The sequence below is a fragment of the Dromaius novaehollandiae genome, chromosome 1, assembly GCF_036370855.1.
Source record: "Dromaius novaehollandiae isolate bDroNov1 chromosome 1, bDroNov1.hap1, whole genome shotgun sequence".
In the NCBI taxonomy this organism is placed as follows: domain Eukaryota; kingdom Metazoa; phylum Chordata; class Aves; order Casuariiformes; family Dromaiidae; genus Dromaius; species Dromaius novaehollandiae.
Window position 1 is genome coordinate 109,338,333 of NC_088098.1, and position 24,728 is coordinate 109,363,060.

General features: G+C 37.3%; 2 protein-coding genes across 3 annotated transcripts in view; one reads left to right on the plus strand and one right to left on the minus strand.

Annotated features, from left to right (window-relative positions):
- The window catches only part of LIPI (lipase I), a 29,963-nt gene extending 19,205 nt beyond the window's left edge, over window positions 1-10,758 (minus strand). The window contains exons 1-5 of one of the 2 annotated variants that reach the window (XM_026108008.2): window positions 10,550-10,758; window positions 6,926-7,302; window positions 5,140-5,248; window positions 2,194-2,295; window positions 659-748 (exon numbers count right to left, since the gene is read on the minus strand). In XM_026108008.2, the coding sequence (XP_025963793.1) occupies window positions 659-748; window positions 2,194-2,295; window positions 5,140-5,248; window positions 6,926-7,302; window positions 10,550-10,628 (757 nt within the window). In that variant the 5' untranslated portion in view covers window positions 10,629-10,758. The remainder of the gene's footprint in view (window positions 1-658; window positions 749-2,193; window positions 2,296-5,139; window positions 5,249-6,925; window positions 7,303-10,549) is intronic. The other variant, XM_026108007.2, reaches the window with a different exon arrangement.
- Window positions 10,759-14,459: 3,701 nt separating this feature from the next.
- On the plus strand, window positions 14,460-24,257 carry RBM11 (RNA binding motif protein 11). The gene is made up of 5 exons (XM_026108009.2): window positions 14,460-14,615; window positions 18,833-18,995; window positions 19,975-20,053; window positions 21,163-21,256; window positions 23,247-24,257. The coding sequence occupies exons 1-5, from the start codon at window positions 14,514-14,516 to the stop codon at window positions 23,574-23,576; spliced, it is 768 nt and encodes a 255-aa protein (XP_025963794.1). The 5' UTR covers window positions 14,460-14,513; the 3' UTR covers window positions 23,577-24,257.
- Window positions 24,258-24,728: the final 471 nt, after the last annotated feature.

Below are 24,728 nucleotides of genomic sequence, written 5' to 3' on the forward strand. Positions count from 1 at the left end.
TTACAGCAGCTGTAATTCCTAGCAGCAGTTTGCAAATTAGTAACAGAAATACAGACAGAACCATAAAGATATCCAAAATGACAATGTGGTGCAACCTTGCCTAAGATTTATGGAGGCTAAACTAAGCAGATTCTGAGAAAAAAGATCATGCCATAAAACTGTTCTGTTCCTAAAGGATCTAAAAGACCTGACCAAAAAATAGTTCATCATTGCCAGTCAGGAGGAACCCAAGACACATAGTGAAAACTTGATAAAGCCAGTAACTTCCACATTGTACACAAGTGATCCTGTCTAAATCACTTGAACACATCTTCCCCCATGCCTCGCTCTATATGAACACAGAAAAATAATGATCACTACATGCAGACTACATATATATATATATGTGTATATATATATATATATAGAGAGAGAGAGAGAGAGAGAAAAGAACAATAATGGTCTGATGGGATATGTATGCTTATAGGAAGATTTTTATTAAAAAAAAACCTCATCTGTCTTTGTTATTTCTCATTTGCTGAGTGGGGATGGAAAAGAAAGCATACAATGCCCTAGCCCTCATATTACTGAACAAGTGCAGTCTCCATTGAATACAGTTTAGCCTTTTTTAACTTGATCTCAGACTCTTTTCCTACTAATTGAAAACATTTTTATTTACCACTGAATACTGTTTTTGGACAACCAGGCTGATCCATTCCTCCATTCGGATAGAAATCGATGGTTCCTAGAGGTTTCCTGAAACCTAGTGCTGAAGTAAAAACATCATAAATCAAAAAAATGTAAACAGAATTGTCCAGTGAATAATTTATCATTACATGGAATCCTTAAAGAAAATTTTTGCAAATATGCTGTTCTTTTGTTCTGTAAATGGAGCTCATGTTGGGTTAAAATCCATGTTTTCTTCCTTTTAAGTTATTCACATGTAAAATGCTGTATAGAAATGTACACGGATCTGTGTATTGTATTCCTATTGCCACAAAAGAGAATGGATAGAACAGAAAGAACTAACAATTTCATGTTGCAGCTGAATTATTTGTGCTAAGAAATTTATGAAATGTATGTCCTGTCTAGCAACAAAAATTCTGTCTCAACATATAATTCATTAGAGTAAGATTTTCCATTTTTTTGCACCCGATACTGGATTTTGAGCTACACTAATAAAAACAATAAATTATTATAAAGTAGAAAAAAACATATTTTTCCTGAAGCATAAAAGACCATGACTGATTTCAGCAGGATTTAGTCCAAACTGACATAGCTTCCTTTTTAACACATTATCTTAATTCACATAAAGGAAGTGTTACACGTTCACATATAAATTTGTACAGGAAAATGTTAAGTTTTAATATTTTGAAAAAGCAGATACAAAATTACACAAATAATGGGGCAAGTGTGGTACCTTTGAAAGGTTTACTTACGTTTTTGTTAAAAAAATGAAGACGGATTATTGTTTGGATGTATTACAGCAGATTTTACCATGATCTTCATTTTAACCTTACGGTAATATGATTCTATATAGAATTATAAGCAATGGATTTGTACAGCACACTTATGTGATACAGCCGAGACCGGATATCTCAGAAGGGAATTTAACTCAGTGATAATCATGTACTTACAGGCTCAGTGTTTCCACATACAAGGTAATATGATGTTTAACTATTTTATAAATAACACTATCTTAAATTAATGCAATAGATAAAATGTTATTTAATGTGAAGACTTCTTTTTTTCTTATTCATAATGCATATAATATAACAAATAAGACAAATGACTGGTAGAATCTCTACCGTCACATGACATTAAATGGACTCAGGAATATATGGCTAACTACACATACCTACAGCTGGCTATTTGGAATGAAAATTGTTATTTTATTATTTTCAGGTTCAGTCATGAAATTTAACTCACTCAATAAGAAGGCTACTCACGTCAGAGCTGAACGAAATGGTCCACCATTGCTCAAGTCATTAGCAAAGAGAGTTTCAATTTCTTGAAGAATAGGTATAATAATGTACAATATGATGTTAATGGTATAGATGAAACCACTAGGAAGCAATAGCACAGAAATCCTTCTGATACACAAAATACACCACTGCAACACTATTTGGATGCTCCTGAATTACCTTATCCCTTCTCATTCCCTTTCCCACCTTTCCTCCAGTTGAAATAGGAAAGTTAAAGCTATGTCATTACCATCAATATCTGTATGAATTACATCAATAAACTGTGCATCAGTATGATACAATCTCCCTTCTGGTGGTTCTTGAGAGAACAAAGGACCAGCAGGATCAAGACCTGAAAGAAAATAATGTTAGCATTACAAATCCGAGGGTCTGTTTCTATAGTCCTCTACAAGACCAGCATTTGAGCATTGCACAGCAACTCACCCATTTTCCTGGGGTGTTAAATAAGAACAAAAAACTGCACAGTTCTTCTCAAAATTCCATTCTTCAACTTGCTAGGCAAAGCAATGGTTCCTACTACCTACAAGACTGTTCAACCCCTGTCTTTGAATTTCTCTCTCTCCCTGCTCTCCAGAAGAGTTGTAAGCCAACAGCATTAGGGGTAAAGTCAAGAGAACTGACTTGTCAGTCTTGTCTTTTTCCCCAGAAAAGACCATACATATTATGTGCTTCATAAAAACAAAATCCGCAATGTAACTACTCTCATCACCAAAACCCAAGATAATGCTCATCTCAGAGACAATTTCAAACAAGGCATTGTCTGCCTCAGTCATTTTATCTGTTGATGTTGAAATTACTTACAGAGAAAGTTATATGAAACTAAGTAAAATATTAGCTTTTGACCAAATTTTCACCTGGAAGAGATCTGGAAATCTTGTATTCAAATCAAAACTCAGCAACACAGAAGAGATTCCAACTATGATCCACAAAAACACTTTAACTCAAAGAGGAAAGGATTTGGATGTCCAAGTATTTCAAGCATAAACTGCATATTCCTATTCCCTTTAGTGAGAGAGAATTATTGTTGTGTAACCCTGCAGCCTGATAATTTTTAAAATGGTAATTACTGTCCTTTACAGGAAGGAGAAGCTGCTGACTGTTTGTGGTCTCCTCCTGTTTTCTTAACAGCAAAGGTACAGACAAACGGAAGAGAAAAAAAAAAGCAGCAAAGATTGAAAATGCAACAGTCAAGACAAAACATATTCCTACACTTAACTGACTCCTAATTTCAATCTCATTGGCTGAGAAAGACAGACCCTGTATATGATCGTAGCTTATCAAAGACCTAACAAATTTGTAGCATAATTCAACTGATATATCTGTTTTACTGGTCTAGGAAGGTTCCCTGCCAAGATCAAGGTAACTAAGACCCAAACTACCACAGAGATCATGGAATGCCAGCAATAAATGTTCATAGTATGCAAGGTCACAAAAGTTCGTTGTTTTAGTCCAGTGATCAGTTTCATATTTCAGAAACCTCCAAACAATGATGAAGACAGTTTCTCTTTTCTCTTCTGTTCTGTTGTTGTGTTCTCTTCTCTTCTCTTTTTTAATCTAGTTCTTCCAACATCAGTTTGGTCCACTGGCTTGTAGTTCTATCTCAACTTGTTTGAAGGAAACAATATCAAAACAGGCACTGATGAAGTTATGAGCCGTGTGTTTTTAGACTAACCAATCTTTGTCTTTATTTATCAATATTTATAATTATAGTAAGATGATTGGAACATTTCACTCAATTCCATTTACCTTTGAGCATCTGAGTTCAGAAATGATATAGATCTGCTAGCTCCCAATCACTGCAAGAAGTCAAAAAGGCCCCAGGCCTGCTAACCTAATACTGGTACCAAGCCTGCCCCAGTCAGTGAAGCCCACTGTAGTGACAACACCTGCGGAAGACCTGGCGAGGAGTCAGTGACTGGCAGAGTACGTGGTCGCAGGCCCAGTTTGTGAAACTACACACTGACCAAAATCCCGTCAGGGCCAGACAGGCATATTCCCTTTTGTCAACAACATCTAGCTGCTTCCTGGGCAGTAGCTACTCAAGGGCAGCACAGCTGAGATAAGGAAACAGTTCTAGCAGACTTAAGGGGTCCTTAGGAACAGTGAGTTGAGTCCCGCCTGGGCGTCCGACCTGTGCATCCTGCCTGTGCATCTGACCCATACCTCCAGCAGCCTCCCATCGGCAACTCCTCCTCGCGGTTCCTGGGGATCCCTGCGCAATCTGCAGTGTAAGTCCTTTATTAAAGCTATCCTGTTTAACCCCTCATGAACCTTCAGTGTCTCCCTCTGCCAGTATCCAACCCTTTCTTGCCCAACTTGCAGTCACACCCACAAACTCTAAGGAATTGGGTAGAGTGGAAATAAGTCTTCATAACCAAAGGAATATAACTGGAGCCTGTCACACTCCTAGAAAACACCCTGACTTGCATATTATTGTACTAAAGGGAAAGAGTCTCTACTTCCCTTTTTTAAGACTAACTCCTATTACATTTTGGAAAAAATATACTTTGGTAAGTAATCTGAAGAGAGGGTTTGGAGCTATGCATCTCAAGCAGAGATAACTGCCTCCTTTCAGCCTGAGGACAGCTGCTTTCACAAATCCTAAGTATCAGGATCCAAGAGTCACCTCTTACCAGCACTTTCTGTTAGTCAGCTTAGCCAGCTTCCTTCTCAACACATTAGCTACTGTGAGTTTTGTTCTTTCACCACGAGTAGTATTACGAGCCTGTGTACCCAAATTAGCACTGAAGATCTTGCTCTAGGAATCAACATCTAAAAGTGAATCCTAAAACTGTTTGTCACCCTAAAAATGAATCCTATGCTCTGACTCTAAGACCTTTTGAATCTCCTTTCGGAGGGAACTGATTTTCTCCACTGACTAGAAAAGAAACTCGGGTAGCATACCACTTAAGTGGCATCTGAACACAGCACTCAATTTTCGCTCGAAGGACTAGAGGAAACCAGGTTGGAAAATTTCAGCTATAACTCATTAGGTCCTCAAGTCAGACTTTCACAATTTTTTGAACTTATATCAGGGATACCCTTTTCCTCTTGTATGCTACTACATAATCACTTCTTATTTGTTGATATTTCAATACTAGCATCTATGTGTTTTGCAGCTATGAGAACAATTCAAGGTACATTAAAATACATATATCAGGATTAAAAGCCTTACCTGTAATTCTGCCAAGTTTGCCATTATACTTCTTGCCAAGAAAACCAGCTACATGAGCCCCAAGACTAACTCCAATTACATGCACAAAGTCAAGAGAAGCTCCATCTGCCTAGAGTGCCAAGCAAAGTTTGCAACATGGTTAACTGAACAGGTACCACCAATCGCTGGACTGATTTAGTTTTCACTTTTTATCAGTACTGTAAGTTATATTTCTAACTAACTTTAAAAACAAATTCTGTACTAGCTATATAGTGTAGTAATTATGAAATTATTTGACCAGTTAAAAATGTAAAACGGAAGCTTGAGAATCATTTCTTCCAAGCTGTCATGCTAGTCTATTTGAACACGGGGAGCATGGGTAGGGAAGAGGAAGAGTTTTACCAGAAACACAAAAGATGAACCAAAACTATGAAGGGGTGAGGGGGGAGAGGGAGGAAATTCCCCTCATGCCTTATGTTCCCATAAAATAAATTATAATAGTAATACTATTAACAAACACTTATGCCACGAAACGGCTGAATAAAGTTGCCAAATGCATGCCTGCAGGAAAGCCTTAGTATGCCCACTCTACAAAGCAGGCAGTATTTAAAAATCTGAGGAACTCTGAGTTAGTATCAATATACCTATTAGAGACTCTGCAAAATGATGGCATGTTATGTAGAATCTAAAATGTTAATGTATTAATGTCATCTCAAAATTATTTAACAAAGGCCTCATGGCAGCTCACAAGTATTAAACCAATAGTCATGGGACACAACACACCCCACCACTATCATTTTGCCGACTCATACAGTAGGATTCAGCAATATCTATGTATCCATGCCCTGCAGCCACTGTTTTACCAGAGGAGCGTGTAACCAGCAATCAATCAGAAATCTACATCGGGGAATTTGCAAAAGACACCTTTTTATCCCAGTCTGGATTGGGGACTGCATTCTTAGAGTGTATATAATCCTATTTTATTTTTCTATTCCATATCAATAAATTTACTATTGTAGTTACGAATAGTTATCATTATATCTGATCCCAGAGGTCAGATTCTGATAGGCTGTCTCTTCTTTCACCTCATCCTTTCTCAAAATGCTGCTTTTCTTTCTCAAATTCCTTATGAATATTTTCTTACTGTAGGGCATTCAAAATATCTAAGAATGGCTGGAAAGAAAAGTGCTGAGAATGGAAGAAAAAGTAAGTGATAAATCTAATTATGGAGTAAATAAGATGATAAAACTTTTTCTTCATTTGTTTAAGCAATAAATTTAAAGCCCAGTTAAGACCACTAGCATCAACAATTTTTTCAGTAACTACCTCAAGTATCAAGAAGTTCCTATAATTTTGCAGTAAATATTTATATCTCACAGTGATTTTTTCATTTAAAATCTTTAATTATGTTAATTTGATATTCAAAAGAGTAGTGCAATTTTTTGTAACATTTTAATGCTGCATAGTATTTGAGTACCTCTCATTTCACCTTCCTACTGATGCATTAGCTCCTGCAGAAGACCTAAAACTTTTCACTGGCCAAAGAAATCACATGCAATGCAGTCTCAGACATACTTCAATAAAATGACAAAATCGCTATTTATTTCAGTGAGAGGGAAGTGAGAACTTAGGTGAAGTTAAGACATGAAGTAATAACTGCATGCAAAGTTAATCGGTAGGACTTTGGTAAGACATGTCATTTGATGTTATTCACTGTGCTTCTTTTCAGATATCACTCTAAATATTCATCCTCGCCCAAACTATGCCATTTAAACTTATTTTGGAAAGATATAACTCTCTGCCTTACCAGCATCTGGTCAACATAGTTCTTCAGTATTTTTGCAACTTTCCTGGTGTTTTCAACAGCAGTATTATAATTCAGAGTTGTAGCACCACGATTCCAATCAACTATAATGAGGTTAATGTCCTCTGCAGTCAATAAAAGGGTCTTTATGTCATCTAGCCATACTGGTATAGATCCTGTTGGTCTGAAGCCATGAACAACAAGGATAATTTTCTTGGAGGTACTAAGATACTCAGATGCTGTAACATTACGTTCATTGAGTTTCTCTGAGCAATCTGGATTTTCCCTTGTGTATAACAGTAGCTGGACTTCGAGATTCGTTCCAGTCAAAGCATTGCCTATATTAAGACCCGTAAATCCAGGACACTTTTTCTCCTCACCTGAAAAAGATGAAAATTTTATGAGTTAGACAATCTGAAAGACCACCTCTTAACTTTTCTTTCCACATTTATCCACTAAGACAGTGGAGAGCTTCCATTTTATCCACCCCAGACCTTTGGAGCAAGGAGCTGGAATGTGTGCTGAGTGATGGTGAGCCATGGTTTAATGGCACTGCAAATTTCACTATGTTCCTCTAAAACAGTCAAATACAAAATACACCTAATTATTTCTGAATCATTTATTTTCTCTGTAACAAATACAAAGTAGTAGTCAGTGTCAATAAGATCCTTAGCTTAGCCTTCAAATTTTAGGTTCTCAAAATTTTTTCACAACTAATGTGCCTTGTATAAGTGTTGTATAAGCACTGTATAGTGAACACAGTTGAGGCTGCTTCTTCCTCTTTCAGCCAGGGTGGTAAAGTTGCTCATTCTTAGGCCTTCTTGTTCAACCTAGCAGCAAGAAACAACAGTTGTCTGACAGTGCAGAATGATCCAGAACCCTTCCATACTTTTGGATCATCATAAGGACACCATTAGCAAGGAAAAAAGAAAAAACAGATAAAAGATCCTGTTCTGAGTTTGAAAAAAATAAGACACTGTTAGATCAATATATGTAGAAGATACAAGAAAAACTGCAGCATTTAGCATTTCTGTACTTGGAAAATTATGGTACAGAAGGCTAAGCTTTAGATCAGGGAGGATCAACAAAAGGATGGAGATTTTCAACAGTCCAAAAATACTTAATTCTTCCCCTGCATGCTTATTAATATCAAAGGTCAATGCTTTAGAAAGTATTCTTTGGCAACTAAAGTCATACTGTCTGGAAAGCAACTTCAGTATTTTGGGTACAATCCTATGCCTGTCACAGTTTTTTCTGAATGACCTCTTCGCATTCTCGATGATTTTAGCTGTCTTACGATCAAAGAAAACTGGGCCGATCTCTTGACTTCTAGTGGACTATGCTACTTTACACAAAGCTCTTGTTTGATATTTGAAGTACCTTTCTCAATTTTCCTGTCATTAACAATTGTGTAAAACAAGAGTTGGTAAACTTCTGGAAAGTCGAAACAGAAATAGTGCCCACTCAGTTCCTAAAAAAAAAAAGTAAAGAAAAAAAGAAACACTCTGAATTTCTTAGAATTTTTGAGTTGTAAGAGAGGCAATTCTAGCACTTCTCCATTTCCCAGTAATCAGTTAACAACAGAGGGGAAAAAAAAGACAGAACTGAATCCTCCATGTTTCAAATCTGAGAAAGATAAAGCCCCCAACAGTTTATAAAGTCTTTTATAAAGTCTTTATAAAGTCTTGCAGGGGAAGCACAAAGGGTCAGAAGGTACCTGACAAATGTATTCAAATCTTCCTTCGAAGCTACAATGTACACAGAAATGTATGTCACTTGAAAAAAAGGTTTATCAAATGACAAAAAACCCCAATGCATAACATCATTGATATTACACTGCATATCTAAACAAGCTAAACTGTGTGAATTACAGCACTTAACATGCACTAAAAATAATTCATTTAGGGAACAACTGGTGACTAGACCAGTCATCTCTAGACCAAACCAGATATGTACCAAGACTAGATCAGTCACCAGTGGACCAGACATCACAAATAATAATGGATATTTGCAAATCAGAGTAGGGTTGAAGTGACTGAGTATTAGAAAACTTCCTGCCTCAACTTGACCAGAGAAGTTTCATGCCTATCATCACCTTATCATAAATGACAACAAGTTAGAATTCTCTGTGTTTTAAAATAAGTATCACAGTTCTCCTCATTTGCAAGTTGAATAATTTAAGTAATGTTTACCATGATTACTGGACAGTTTATTAACTAGCTACTGATACAGGAACACAATTCAAGATACAGTTGCATTGCTGAGATTTATCAAAAAAAATGCGAAATTAAGAGCTATTCAGCTGCTGTTACTTTGAATTTAGTAGGAAACAGTATTCAAGAACTTGGTAAAATGTCATGCATTTGACAAGATACTGAAATGTTAACAGAATGTGTCCCATTTAATCTCCAGTTTTCATATAACGATGTAAGGGGATAAGATTAGAATAGAAATTCTCTTATATAAATGCTAAAAACCAATCAATTACCTTTTTACTATTCAGATTCATAGCTACAACATGAAAATCCTTTTAATTTTGCATAATATTGTTCTTGCTCTGGAAAATCCAAGTTTAATCATGGAACCTTATAATATTACTAACATATAAAAGATTCACGTTAAGATACTGTTAAAGTGTTCCTTCGTATTGATTTGAATGTTTTGATTTGTTATCATAACATTTGATTGGTAGAAATAAGAATTTTTCTAAAGTCAATGGAATGATACTGATATAAAACAGAGACAGTCTAGTCCACTGAACTGAGAAATCTATCACAAGGAAAATATTTTAATTAATGAAACCTAATTACTAGCTGGGAAATTTCACAGGAAAACAACACATTTACCTATGGCTGCGAAATGACAGCAGAATTATTCTTTGAAAAGTAGGTAGAGGAAAAAACGATTATACTGTGATATTACATAAGTAGTATAATAGTCTAGTGCTTTGAATTGTTTAGCAACAAATCATTAAGAGGAAGCTTTTCAAACTCTTATTTCTGGTTGGTTATTGGAATGAATACCCAACTGCCTTTTGTGCACTCTCATGAGAGTATACAAATACTCTTTTCTGTACAGTTAGAAAATATAAATACAGTTTGGGTAGTTATATATGCAGTTTAATCCAGGTAATATATAATTTCAACTTTTCTGTGCATGCTTGTGATCACTATTTTATTAGTAGCTAGCTTCTGTGGCTGAAGAGGGGAAAATTTTAAACACATGCAGACTTCTTTGTAACTAAATTTTGTTATTTAAAGTATAATAGATACTTGAAAACTTTTCAAGTTGACTCAGTCAACAAAGAATAATTTCAAACATAATTTAATGTATTAAAACTATTTCACAATTTCCTCTTTAGTTAGTACAAAGTGCACATACCTGAATGTGTCTCTGTACAAAGTACAGCAAGAGATAAAGTACCAGGCTTTGTTCTATTTACTTTAAAATGAAAACGTTTGGCTCAGTTTCAAAGTGATTAAATTCTCTTTACTAATCAACTGTTCCATCAGGCATAATTCACAAGATTTAACCTTTTGGCCAAATTACATGAAGAAATACTAGTTTTCCATGCTTGAATAAAGAAAAGAGACTATACCACAAACAATAAGCTAATGGTTTTCTTACCTGATTTCACCCAGCACATGAGACAGATGAAGAAACACAATTTCAACATGTGGAAACGGAGAAAAGCAATACGTAACATCCACAAACAAGTGGAAAATCTACTTTCTACAGCATGCTAGATTTCTAACTTAACTGAATGTCACTGATAAAGTAGGTGGAATGTAGAGTAGGAAGCAGAAAGCAAAACTGTATTCAAGCTTCTGCAATTCATGACTCCTCCTATTGAATGACTTCAGTAGGTAGGGTGGTTTCTGGACTTTCAGGGTTGGGATTTTTTTTTTAATCTATTTCCCTCTCTCTTTGGCTATCACCAGATTTACATGTAAGTAGTTCATGCTGTATACTACTGACAACACTGCTACCTGTGTGGAATTTAGCGAGCAGTGTAACTACTTGTACCTCACCTTAGAGACCAACCATGTGGCTTTTTTCAAAAGTGTCACTGAACTGGTATTCTGCAGAACCTGCAATTAAGAGACGTTGAGATGGGCATAAGAAACTTGCAATAAAAAATCATTTAGGTTATGGAACAATTTCTCTGTAAGAACTTGAAAATAATTCTAAGAACTGTGCATCTCCATGGATTAATTTGCACACAAAATAATTTTCTGAGCTTTCTGAAGAATCACTCTCTAACCTAAATTCAGAGCACATCTGACAAAGTATATGGGAGAGAGATGGAGCTTACAGTCCCAGGCTTACAATTCTCACTCAGACACTGACTTGCTAGGTATTCTGAGTATGTCACTTAACTTCATTCTCTTTGTGTCCCCAACTGTAAAACAGATGAAGAAACATCTACCTTTGTGAAGCTCATTTATTTACAACTCAATTCACCAGATAAATATAACAGGATAAACTTAATTTTCTTGGAGTTCACAGTAAGGCAAAGAGGCAGATAAACTCTGCATTATCCCAATTAGAAGCCTGAATGCTTGGTTTACCTATATCTGGCCCAATTATTTCCACTGTAGAGGGAAAAGAAAAAAAAAGATACCAGAACCACTCAGATATGATGCAGAAGCATCCCAGAAATGTTTTCTAGATGGTGGAGCTTTCACAGTGTTTCTACAGGCATGATCTGGGTTTCCTTCTTTTCCTTCCACAATCAGTAATGGGGGTTTTTCATTATTTACTTCTAAGTGATCAGTCTCCACAGCTAGTTGTGTTCCTGGACAGCTGAACAAAGCTGTGCAACAGAAGTTTCTGCAGCTGATAAACTTTAGGAAGTCTCTTTAAAGTCTTTTCCCCTTTGAATTCAATAATGAGGAGAAGACAAGGCAGTATGACTACTCAGGACTCAGCTTAAGCAGTGACTTTTTTGTTTTCTATTCCTCAAATTTGTCCTCCTATTCTCATTGAAGTTCATTAAGGCAACACTTGTTATTTCTTTGCAATCCCTCTTTATCTCAAGTCTTTGACTCTATGTGCAACCATTGTTGTGAAAGCACAGCCATACTGCTGTAAAATATTTCCTATAACAAGTAACAGTATAGTGTCAATTTTTCTGTTTTTCCCACAACTTTTAATATAGATTACTGTTACATCAAATAAAAACTTAGTGCACCCAAGCAACTATCAGTTAGGCAGCCTCACTATGCAGGCTTCACAAGTTAAAGGATGGAGAACTCAACACTACTGAAAATGCTTGGTACTGGAACCAGTAATGAGCTCTACTAAAACACTTACCACATTTATCCATGAGCCAATTACCTGATATTAGAGGAAAATCTTATGTATGTACCTTCACATATATCTAATGCTAATACATGCTAATACCCGTGACTAAACTGCTCATGCTTGCTTGCTCTTTCACAACAAATAGGAAAAAGGAAATTTTAAGTTCCTTACAGAACTGAAAATCAACAAGCCCATCTCACACGTAAAGTACTATGTCACCCATGTTGATATAACAACCTATGAAACAAACATGTTTTAAAGCCCATTGAAACCAGGATCAGGAAAGAATTCTACTCCTAAATAAATGTCTAGAAACTTTTTCAGAATTAATCAGCTTGTTGAACTAGTGCTTAATACTCACCACTCTGACCTATGACAAGGGAATTCTGCTCTGCTCAACAACAAAGGCACTTACGTCACTTGTAAATTCATAAATCTTAACTGTTAATGTCTACACTATGGTTTCTACTGACATCCCACTGTGAGGCAAATCCATTGCAGTGGCTGTGAGTTTCAGGTACTGTCACAAACAAATTCAAGACCCTGAAAGTTCAGGTACTGTCTGTTCCTCTTTGCTGCATGTTAAGATTGTTCTGTCTACTGCTGTTCTCGCAAGGACGTACCAATGTCATGCTGAAGGTCAAGAGTTACCAGCTCCTAAAGTAGTTTGTGCAAACCAGTGGAGGATCATGGCACTGCCTCTTAAGTACTCTGTCCCACAGTGCTCAGAACCATAAGAACAATACCCCCTGAATGAACCATGACTCTTCTGTGAGAGCCCACAGTCCATCAGTTAAGGAAAATAGGAAAAAGAAGGAAAAAGGGAAAAAAAGGAAAAAAGAAAAAAGAGGAAAAAATAAAAAAGGAAATTCTTAAGAATTTTCATTGCTCTTATGAATCAAGTTATATCCCCTTTTCAGAATAAATACTGACGGTCCTCTAACCACCAGCCTATGAGTGCTGCTTCCTTTTAGGCAAGACTGAAGCAAGCTCAATTTTAGCAACACAGCATGTTTAACTGTGGAAAAAACTTTTTAAAGATTGCAAGGGAAATAATTCTGACTAGCTGGAAGAAATTCAGTCTCATAACTTGTTACACTGAAGCTCATAACTCATGTAAATTGATAATCCCTTCTTATACATAAACATAAGAAAAAGATACAGTTTATTACTAGTGTTTAGCTGACACCTGACAAGTCAGTAACCAAGCCTCCATTAGAAAACAATGGGCATGGAGGCAAAGCACTCCATTTATGTTTAGGAAAAACAATTTATTTGACAAATATTTTACATTGCTGTTATCAAGATGACTTCTAGAAATGTGCTTCTTTGCAAAATAAGACTTTAAAAATACATATTGAATGTGTATGTTTGATAGGTGACCCAAATGATTATGAAACAGTGGGTCAGAATGCAGGTACAATTTCAACTTTAAAGATAGCATTCATATCCGAGTTCTTTTTAAAATATTGAGAAAGATAAAATGCCCAACACTTCACATTTGCATTTTATTAGAAACTATCGAAGTGCTTTATCGTGTTGATGACTATAATACTTAGCACGTTAGAGGATTTTAAAGCATTTGTCCCACTACAGCAGCTGCAGTACCCATCTATCGCACAAGATGGCAAGCAGAGAATAGAGTTTTATATGGTTTATTTTCATATTATGTCTTAAGTTTTTCTTCTATGCTCATTTACACCTTTCACACAGACAGGAGGGAAAATATTCCAGTGACCTACTTCTCTAAGATTTCGCGCTTCTGTATGATCCACACTTCCACTGGCAGACCTGAAAACTGTCAACGGGGAAACTCAGAGGAGCAAAAACGAAAGAAGCTTCTTAAAACGTTAACGTTCCTTACAGAGCAGGGGTACCGAAGACGACTCCCTCGCCTGGCAGCAAGAGCCTGCATGCTTAGTGTCTCTCAAAATGCCGCTAAGTAAAATTCAAGCTTTGCCTGCAGTTACAGTAAGAACTCCAACTGAACTTAGGCCCATCAAACCGACTCCATCGTCCCTAGCCCTCTAGGAATCTCACTCGTAATACGCACCTATGTCTGCGCGATGCCTCCTCCTTCAAATTAAGCCCCCCGGGCGGCCCCGTGACGCCGTCCACCGCTGTTACCGGCGGAGACACCTCGACGGGCCCGCGCGTTGCTAGGACACCGCAGCCTCCCCGAGGCGGCCCGTCGAGCGCGGCGCCCGTCTCCCAGCAACGCGTCCTGTCGCGCGGCGCTTTACGGCCGCGGGGGGCGCTTCGCCCGTGCCCCTCGCCCGCCGCCATGTCCTCGCCGGGGCGGGCCGGGGAGGCGGACCGGACGCTCTTCGTGGGGAACCTGGAGAGCCGCGTGCGGGAGGAGATTCTCTACGAGCTCTTCCTGCAGGTGGAGGGCAGGGCGGGCCCCGGGGGCGGGGCCGGGCGCGCCGCGGGTCCCCGCGCAGGGGCCGCGCTCCCCGCGCCTCCCCGTAACGGACAACCTTGGCCATTAGCCGCCCCGCGCGTCCCGGTAATGGACAGCCGTGGCCGTTGGCCGGGCTGCGGCAGGGCGTGCGCCGAGGCGACGGCCCGGCAGCAGGTCACCAGCTGCGGCGAGAGCAGGGGCCCGGGGCAGGAGCGGGCTGCCGCGCCGCGGTGGCGACGGTAACGGTGTGCGCAGCCGCCCGCAGGCCGAGCCGGGGAGAGCCACCCGCTTCTGCTTCGCAGGCGAGGGGCTTACCCGGAGAGCCCGTGCTGCCGGGGCGTGCGAGGCCCGCAGCCGCCCCACCGCGAGGCTCAGAAAAGGGGGCGCCGCCAGGCAGCTCGCCGCGCAGAGCGGTCGTCGGATCGGCAAACGTACGGGGCTGGCAGGTCTTGGAAGGCCTACGGACACGATTGCCGCTTCAGCAGCCTGGTGGTGCTTGGTGTGCTGCTGATCTGAACTGTCCCCTATTTCCTTTTTCAAACGTCTCCCCTCGGTTTTCCTTTTCTTTGCTGTGTAAATTTCGGTGCAACGAATGGGTCCCAAGTTAGTGAGGAAGTTAGATAGTAAAAAGGCGTTTTAAAAATCCCCGTGAAAAATCTTTCTATGCTTTCTTTTTATTATTATGAAAGACTTTGAATTAGAAAAATGTAAGGGAAAGGACTGAAAATGAGTTGAGCAAGGATGAAACTGCTAACAGAATGGGACAGGAAATAGGAATGATTTGCAGGTAGGACTCAGAATTTTTAATATCTTCTCAAGTATCAAAACATAAAAATATATATATATAAATCATTTAGTCCTATCAGCTGTCTTTTCAGGGGCATGGAAGGACTATATTAAATAGCCAGAGCTGTTTTTCAAATTGGAACTTAAACTATTTCTTTGGAGATTAAGTTATGCCACAGAGGAAAGAAAACAGCAATGGGAAAATGTTTCCTATGCTATCTCTTCCAATGCTGACTACACTCTTAGTCATTTTAAAAAACAAAGAAACAAAAACCCCTCTTCTTAAACTCTCTTAAGATCAAGAAACTTGCTTCAGAGTTGGGCTATATTAAGATAGTTTTCAGTTTTGATCTCTGACATTGACAGAACCTTTGTTTGGCAGAACCAGGCTTATTAACCTGAAAGTAGCAAGGAGAAGAGGGGATAGAAAATGCAGAGGATGGAGCATGATATCAGTAATGCTAGCGTCAAATTTCAGATGGATTGACAAAAGTCACCGAAGTCAAGGTTTTCTGATTTTTTTTTCCTTTTTCTCCTGGCCTGATCTAGTCAGTCTATCTCAAGCTTAAAGTTCTCGGACTCCGACTGGGCAGTTCAGCCAACAGCATGGTGATAGATTTGCTTTCACAAATCTACTCGGTTCCTACAATCTCAGAATGAAGCTTGCTCCCTTCTGGTATGTTAGCAAACCAGAAAGTACAAAAAAGAGATGGGCAGAATATTTTGTTCTCTTCATTTGCTAATCAAAACTTATTCTTCTAAGCAGTTCTATTCAATTGATTAATATGAAGATCATCTTGTTAACTGGCTAAGATTGCAGCATGCTACTCCACTTACATCAAAAGGCCTTTTTGTTTGGTCTAGTCTAGCCTAGCCTTTTGGTTTTCAGCTGTTCCCATCTCTTCCTAACTTTGGTTTTAACTTTTCCCTAAAATTATCTAAGAAACAGATTTTTTTTTTCATTTTCTATGCATCATTCCTACCTGTTTCCAATATTAAACAGTATTCTGTTATTTAATTATAAAAAATAGGTTTAGGTAGCTTGTCTTACCAGAGACATAAGTAATACTATAGAAATCTTAGCACAAAAGTGATAAAAATAGGCAGATACTCTTAGAATGCAGTTTTGCATGACTATTCTGCCTAATCTGCTTCACTTTATCTAACTGCTTACTTTTATCCATGTCATCCCAGTAACACCTACTTATCTTCCTCTTCATCTCACTCTCTTCTCACTCACACTTTTCTGATTTTTGCTGCAACAGCATGTGCTTCTGGTTGTGGTGTTGTCCTTTCTTGGAGAATATACAGTTCAATCTTCCTAGTACATTCTAGCTTTAAAATGCACTCCTGAGCTGTAGTTTTCCCCCTATCAAATAAGGAGAAAATATTTATGATTATTACTTTTAAATTATTAATATTTTTATTTAGGAACAGGAAGACTACATATTTAAAAAACTGATCTGCAAAGCACATGACCTTGTTGCTTCTAGTTCTTGAAGAACCAGATTTTCTTCACTAGGCAAATAATAATCAGAAGACTAGATACGTCATTTTTAGAAAAATTGCAGAGTAGTGCAGAACACCAAAAATGCCTTAAAGAGTCAACTGAAGAAAAAATAAACATTTTGTTAAAAAAAAAAGGCAAAACAGTAAACTTCAAGATATGGGGAAAGACAAGATCAACGTTTTGAAGATTTCGTGCCCAGGAAAACCTAGGTATTATGCACTGCTGTATAGCCTGATCATCCTTCTGCACTGATAATAAAAATGGTACATTGTTTTCGATCCTTAGTGTCTGCCTATATTACTCCCTTACTTTCCCCTGGAGGGGGCAGGGCAGAAGCTAGGAAATATTGCTCATTTTTGAGAAAGAGACATCTTATTTAAATTAGGAGTAGTTTATACACAGCTGGCAAAAATGTTTTGCTATCAGATGTTATTATCACAGATGAAGATCTTTATTATCTTCAGTCTAATAACTTGGAAGAAGATAGCTCTACATCATCACTCTAAATGCTCACAGCACACAAACTGAAGATTTGTTGTTTGACAATAATCATCAAAAATGCAGAATAATAAAGTAAATTACTTCCTTTTCCATGCCTTAAGTTCTTCATCTGAGCATATGCTGTGTATTTATTTTGAAACTAACTGTTTATGCACATTTTAATTACTGTAAAGCTGTTGCCATAAGTTAAATTATGTTTGGCCTAAACCAAACCATGGCTTCACAACCATGAATACTCCATCAGTAATTTAGACTTTCAGTAATTCTGTTACTGTATTTGGGGGATTACTTTGTAACTTACCCAAGTCAGCAATGAGGTGACATATTATATCCTCCTAAATATAACAGTTATGTCTTCAAAACTCCTGACCAGGAGGAGACTTCTTCTGGCCCTCTCTTTTCACTCTGCTAAATCGGCCTTACGGATGTGCAGGTTTTTTTTACAAGAAACTGTTAATTCAGTGACTAATATTCAGTCTTGATAAAGGAAGATTCATCATCTTCAACATCTGTTATGAAAATGACAGTTTCTTTGAAAATAGAGCAAAAAATTTCTGGAATATCACTGCTTTAATTTGGTTCTTCTAGAAATACTGAACCAGATTAAAATGGTATGGATGGGTAGAGATGGAACCTCTTTTCAATGAAGATATTCAGCCTAAGTTTTCTCCTTTTTTTTTTTTTTTCTTTTTTTGGTCAGGAAGAGTATGTTGTCTTTGATGAGATAAATCAAGGGTCTCTTGATTCCTTACCATGCATTTGTGCTGAGGGTTGGATAGTACTTAACGGAAAACTTGTTTTATATGTGTTTTGTGTTGGTTCTGTAAGTACTATTCTGTATTTGGGTTTGTACTTCCTACAGTTTTGATACTGCCTATTTTAGGAATTTAAGCAAGTGTAAAACAGAAACGTGTTAATGGAGTTGGTCACTTTTACACAGTGATATTATCAGTTTGTGGAGTTATATTAGCTGTGCACAAACCTCTGTAGAAATTGTGCTAACAGCTATGTATATACATAAGATAGCCTTTGCCACAAAGAATTGGTAACTTAGTCTTCCCCCTACGTAATTATCATAATTATCCTTATAGCTATCATAATTATCCTTTAAAAATAATCAAGAAATAATTCAATTATTGAAAAGTAAAGAGGATATAATTATAATAGAGAACACTAAAGATCATCCACAGAGTGATGCTTGGTTCCCTTTTAATAGAGAAAGCTCAGAATTAGAGGTGGGGGCGTGTGGAGACACATTTTCAAAATTAAGTAGAGAATCTTATACTGAGTTGTGCTGTTTCTGACTATGGCTGTATATACATCATTATGAAATACATATTCAAAGCAGAATGAAAAGCCACTCTGCTAAGTTCTGTGAGAAAATAATACAAATTTCTTTCAGGCTGGACCATTAACCAAAGTGACCATTTGTAAGGACAAAGAAGGAAAACCTAAGTCTTTTGGATTTGTCTGCTTTAAGCATACCGAATCAGTGCCTTATGCAATAGCTTTGCTGAATGGAATCCGTTTGTATGGAAGACCAATTAAAGTACAGTATCGGCTTGGTAGGTTTAGTACTCTCAATGATTAAATTTGCCTAAGTAGTTGCTAAAATTAAATTCTAGTTATTTATAAAAAATATTGTAGGACTTTTGCATCTTAAAGTCTTTTAGAAAGATAATAATTTACAGCTGAACAAATTACAGTCCATTCTTTTTAAGAAACTAACTTTTCATGGCTTTTGCATAGTGAAAGATTCAAACTTTGTATTTTTGTTTATTTAGAAAGAAACAATAGGTGGGTTTAGAAAAACATAATTTGTGAGCCAGCTCAGACAACACACTATGGAAAGCATTTAGAAACAACTCTGCCATGGCAGTTTTTCATGCCAGGTTACATTTAGGAATCAGGATGTGACTTTAATTTGCAGTCTGACAGGAACACTTGATTAAGAATTTGTGTAGCTGCTTTAAAGCTATTTGATGATAGGTTTTATACTAAGGCCATAGAGTTACCAGAGCTTTTATTTTAAGTGGAAGGGACTGTAGTGAGAAGAATGCAGTCAGATTCATATTCTTCATTTTATGTTTATAAAAATAAACTTTCTATAAAATTAATGATCAAGGCACTGTTTGCTGCCCAAATGTCTAGCACTGATGTTCACTGCACACTGGGCTACTCCCTCCTTAGAAGGCTGTATAGAGTAGTTTCTGTTTTCAAGTAAAATGGCTGAGGTTCCTAAAATCAGAAGCACTTGCTATGAGGAAAGCAGCTGTCTGCAAATGAGTGGGAATGATTCTATTTTCGATTATTTCAACAGCCCTGATTTATGCTTCTGTAAATGGGCTTGAATAAATGATAAATGAATGTTTTCATGCATTAAAATGATGATACAGATTTTTATCTGCCATAATATAGCACCTTGCCTTTACAACTACTCTAATATGCTAGCCCACCACAGACGACAGAACAGTTTCTGTGTTTTTAACTGATTAATCAAATAGTCATAATTGAATAGTCATTATGCTCTTATCTTATTTACAGGGAGTTCACACTCTTCAGAACTAAACAACCCTGCACATGGTTTTGAGAACTATGTTGACATATATTCACCTTCATATAGGTAACAAACTTGTGAATTTAATTGCATGATTTGTTTTTAATCTCATTAAAAAGTCAGTTGATGTGGGAGAATAAGGTGGTGTATTACAAAGAGCAGCAATATCTTTCAAAAATATCACATATAAAATAAGAAAAATGATCCTTTCTGATATTGTTTATAGGAACAGAACAAGGTCCTAACAGAGGAAAAATCAGAATGTAAAAAGATACCCAGTGTCCTCTTCAAATATCTTAAGAGGAAATATTTTTCACGTACCAGATTTTTTCACCTTCATGTGACATTCCTTTTTGACTGAAACACTCACATTTAATATACTGTTGTGCCTCCATTTTAAGGAACATTAATTTATTTCTGATGTTATGTCAGATCCTTAATGACTGTACTATATTGTCACAGATGATTCTTTGGGAATTTAATATGTTGCATTTTAAATTTGCAACATGAGATCAATCTGTAGACTCCTCATAAAAACAGCCATAGTACACTTTGACTGCATCCTACTGACGACTTACAACTAGTCCTAGTTAAAGTTTGGTTGTTTAGCTTGCCAGAGGTTCAAGCAGCTTCAGCTTTCCAGTCTTCATTTGTTTCTGCAAGATACAGAAACCTGAAAAATTATTGAAGTATAGTGTTTCTACTAGCAATGTTTTGATCTATAGTTCATAGGGATAAAAATCTGATAATGGACATAAGCTTTTAAAACCTCATTGAGTTTATATTCATAATGGTGTGTATTTGTACAAGCAGCTGTCACACACGCAGGAATACACAGGCACAAACTGTCAAAGGAATTACAAACACTCTAGTTTCAGTATTTTTCAACATTTTTGTTTACAAGTGTGACATAAGTCTCCGCAGAAGCTGAACTCCAACAGTCAAATCAAAAACTTTTGAGTCCATGAACTTAAGTAGATGAGAAGATTATATACTGATTGAGTCTTAAGCTGTATTTGCCTAGTTTTTTTACATTTTTTCACAGAAATTCAGTTGTTACTATCTTAATCCTCCTCGTGGACATACTCGTTATATCCCAATAGTTAAATCTCAGCACTGCAGTAAACAGTATTTGGTGGAAGTCTACCCTTTGTATATTTGCTTGTTTTTCCTAGGTATCAAGAGCCTTATGGAAATCCTCCATTTCCTGTTATTCCTTTTCCAGTGAACAATAATTTACCTCAGGAATACTCAGTCTTTCAAAAGATGGTGAGTTTGTGGTAAAAGTTATAAATGGGGGGAGGGGGCTTATGAAGTTGAAGGTATTCTGCATTTCTGCAAATAAGGGTGCTTATTTGATACCTCAAAATATCTTTTAGGCTGCTATCTTTGACTATATTGGATCAGTTTCTTTTAGCACTTAAGGGTACTACAATAACAGGGGATCAATTAAACCAAAACATTTTGTTATTGTAGGAATGTCTTTAAGTCACAGAATATCTTTAAAGTATAGCTTAAGGTTGCCAAAGTCTACAGGAGGAGCTTTTTGCTGTTTCTTGTTCCATATCCTCTTGTTGAGACAAGCTAACGTAGCAGAATTACAACCATGCAAGCAATAGCCTTTTCATACACAGGAATTCAGTCAGGGAGCCTCTTTACTCTCCTACTCGATTCACATTTGCCCAAGTGTGAAACACGGACCTGTGTTAAAGCGAATGAAAACTCCCACAACACACCATGACAACCAATGACAGAAACAAGTGAGGGCAACAATCATTTGAGGGTTTCTGGCCTGAACCTTGCCTCTGCATGTTCATGCCTCTGCAGTTCTCACATGCATTATTTACTTTTATTGCAGTATATAGGAAGAACCGCTATTCCAGTTCCCTTCTAACAGAATATGACGTTACTGGTCCATTCTTCCTTATCAATCTCTACTGAGATATTCCACAAGGCAACTGGAGTAGTTTCTTCAGATGGCAGCCTATGGGACAAATCCAGCTCACCAAACACATTCATGGAGCTTCTAAATCTGATGAGTGTGGATCAGTAGGAATGAAGAAACCCAACTGTCTTTTAATGTGGGGTGCGGACTGTGGGCAGTATTGGTGCCACCCAGTCTGACTGGGGAATGATCCAAGACCTTGTAACTGCAGACGAGCTGAACTTTGGGTGGGTTGTTCCTGCTAGCTGCAATCTGAGGATGAAAATGAAGAGGGGCTATTCCCTGTTGCATGGATCTGGTGTTGGCCTGCCTCTCCTCTTTGCTTGCTCTGCCCTCAGTAGAGCTAATGCTTGCACAAACTTTCACATCCCTTCCATTGTGGTTGAAGTGGCTGGGAGTGTACCAACTCTGCCACTTTGCTCACTGGTGACCACAGTTCTTAATAACAATCTAGTGCATGCACGCCAGACAAATGAGACACCAAACTGTAAGCAGATCAGCACACAGAACCAACTCCATCCCATCCTTTGCCTGCTGGAAGGGACAGTACTGCAGGCGGTCTCCAGTGATGGCTTGTTGCTCTAGACAAGCTTAAATAGAATGAGCTCTTCTCACATGTTCCCACACAAACATATCCCTCAGCTTTATTTGGGTGGGCCAGGCACTAACTTAGTACTTAGTGCCAAGTACTTACTTAGGAGTCTGCACATAAGACATACTCAGGCATGCTCCACAATATTTTTCTAGTTACTGCTAGACAGAGGAAAGTCACTATTCCTTCTCTGACCTTTGTAATTGTATTGTGTATTTGGGGCGTGCACTTTTATATGAGAGGGACTCTGGATACTTTAGGGAATGCAGCAAAGAGCTGGGCTCTTGTTGAGGTGTTCCAAGGGCTGCAGTCTATGGATTTGCTATACCTTGTTGGAATGCCTTGTTGCCCAGTTACTTCAAAATTAGTTCAATCAAAATAAATTGCAGATGCACTGCAGTTACAAATGTTTATAAAATACACAGATGAAATGAAAGAAATGGCATGTTTGATTACCTTACACAAAGATTAAATGGAAGTTTAATCTTGCATCAGATTATGTTTCTCTGTTCCACCTTTGCCAAGAAAGATGTCTACTTTTTTCAACTATACTAGTTGATCTAATAAAATATATAAGCTGTACTCACAAACCTTTTGTGTTTATTTCATATAACTTCATATAACTATCAATATTTTCACCGTAGAAGCTGTAATGCATGCAAATTTAAACTCTTCAAAACTTTCTCTGAACAGTATTAACAACTTGTTTTTTACTTCTCTAGATGAACCATTTTTTAGCACAGCAGTACACAGTACACAGTCCAGTGGGTCAACAATCTCCTTTCAATCAGATGACTTCACTACCTTCAAATTTATCCATTCCTCCCTATCAGAATCAAGCTGCAAATTTTAAGTCTGGAGAGAGTTCTTTCCATTGGGCCCTGCCACATTCAAGTGATTGTGAGGTGTATCAGAAGGATGAAAGGACCTCTAAAAGAAAGAGAGAACAGCTAAGTTGTGACAGTGACAGTAGTAGTGAGAATGACAAAAAGAAACAAAGAGAATGTGACCAAAAATACAAGAAGTGCAAAGTCAAGAAAAAAAGGCATTAATACTGTGTAACTGGATTCATTCTTTTCTTGTCTTAATTACATTTGATTTTTTTTGAGAGAAGTTGTCTCTCATCCTTGCACTTTATTAAAAAAGGAATTTTCAGTATTTATGATATTATATTTGAAATGTGTTATGCATAAAGTATCCTGATACTGTAGTACTGTTTAAGGTATAGGAAACATATTTAAAAAGTTTTCCTAATAAAGGACAAAAGTAGTTATTTTTTCCCCCAAATCATGGAGAGCTGTTATTTCACTAAAAAAGAAACTTAACGAAAATGCATAATTGCAGCCATTCACGAAGCATATGTATCACTTCTATCACCAATGAATGTATCTTGAATGTATTATTGTGAATTGTGTAATAATTGTCTGGAGGTGTGATAAAGTCAAAGCAGTGAGCATCAGGGTTGTGTTTGGCACTAAAGCATGAACAGCTGTACATTTTTGTTCCAAATATAAGAGTCTTTACTGATTTAGCTCTGGTATTATCTTTAGTTAGGATCATCTTGTATGTTCACTAGCGCTAATTTTTTTCCAGCATTAAATTCTGGATAAAATGTGGGCACTTGCACTAATTACATGACTTACATATGTATCAATACTCAAATGAATGTGTATATTTTACAACTGCAACATGTACTAACAAGAACTATATGAATATATGCATCTTTCTATAAATTTGTTCTCTAGTGCTTATTTGGGGATACTGAATGTTATTTGTAACAAATGGACAAAAAACTTAATGGAATATCTCCATTAGACTTGTAATTGGTAGCGTGAGGGCATGAGTCAGGTGAATTACTACTACCTTTCAAGAAGAAAAGTCTTCTACCTGTTTAGCAGACAAAAAATAAACTGTCTAACATGGTGGTGAATCAAAATAGTGAAATGACCTATTCTATATCTTTCACAACTTCTAATTATTCACAGCTGCTATCAACACCTACAGACAGATACAGACGTATTATACAAGACCAAGTACAGTGAAACACTTTTATGATATTCTTATACAAGAAAGTGAAAAACTTCATTTTCAGCTATTTAATATTGCATAAAGTTAGGTCTACTATTTAGACTATATGGCTCCAAAGTGAAACTCACAGAAAAAAAGGGTATGGGTTTTGTGATTTATTAAACTCATTTTTGTTG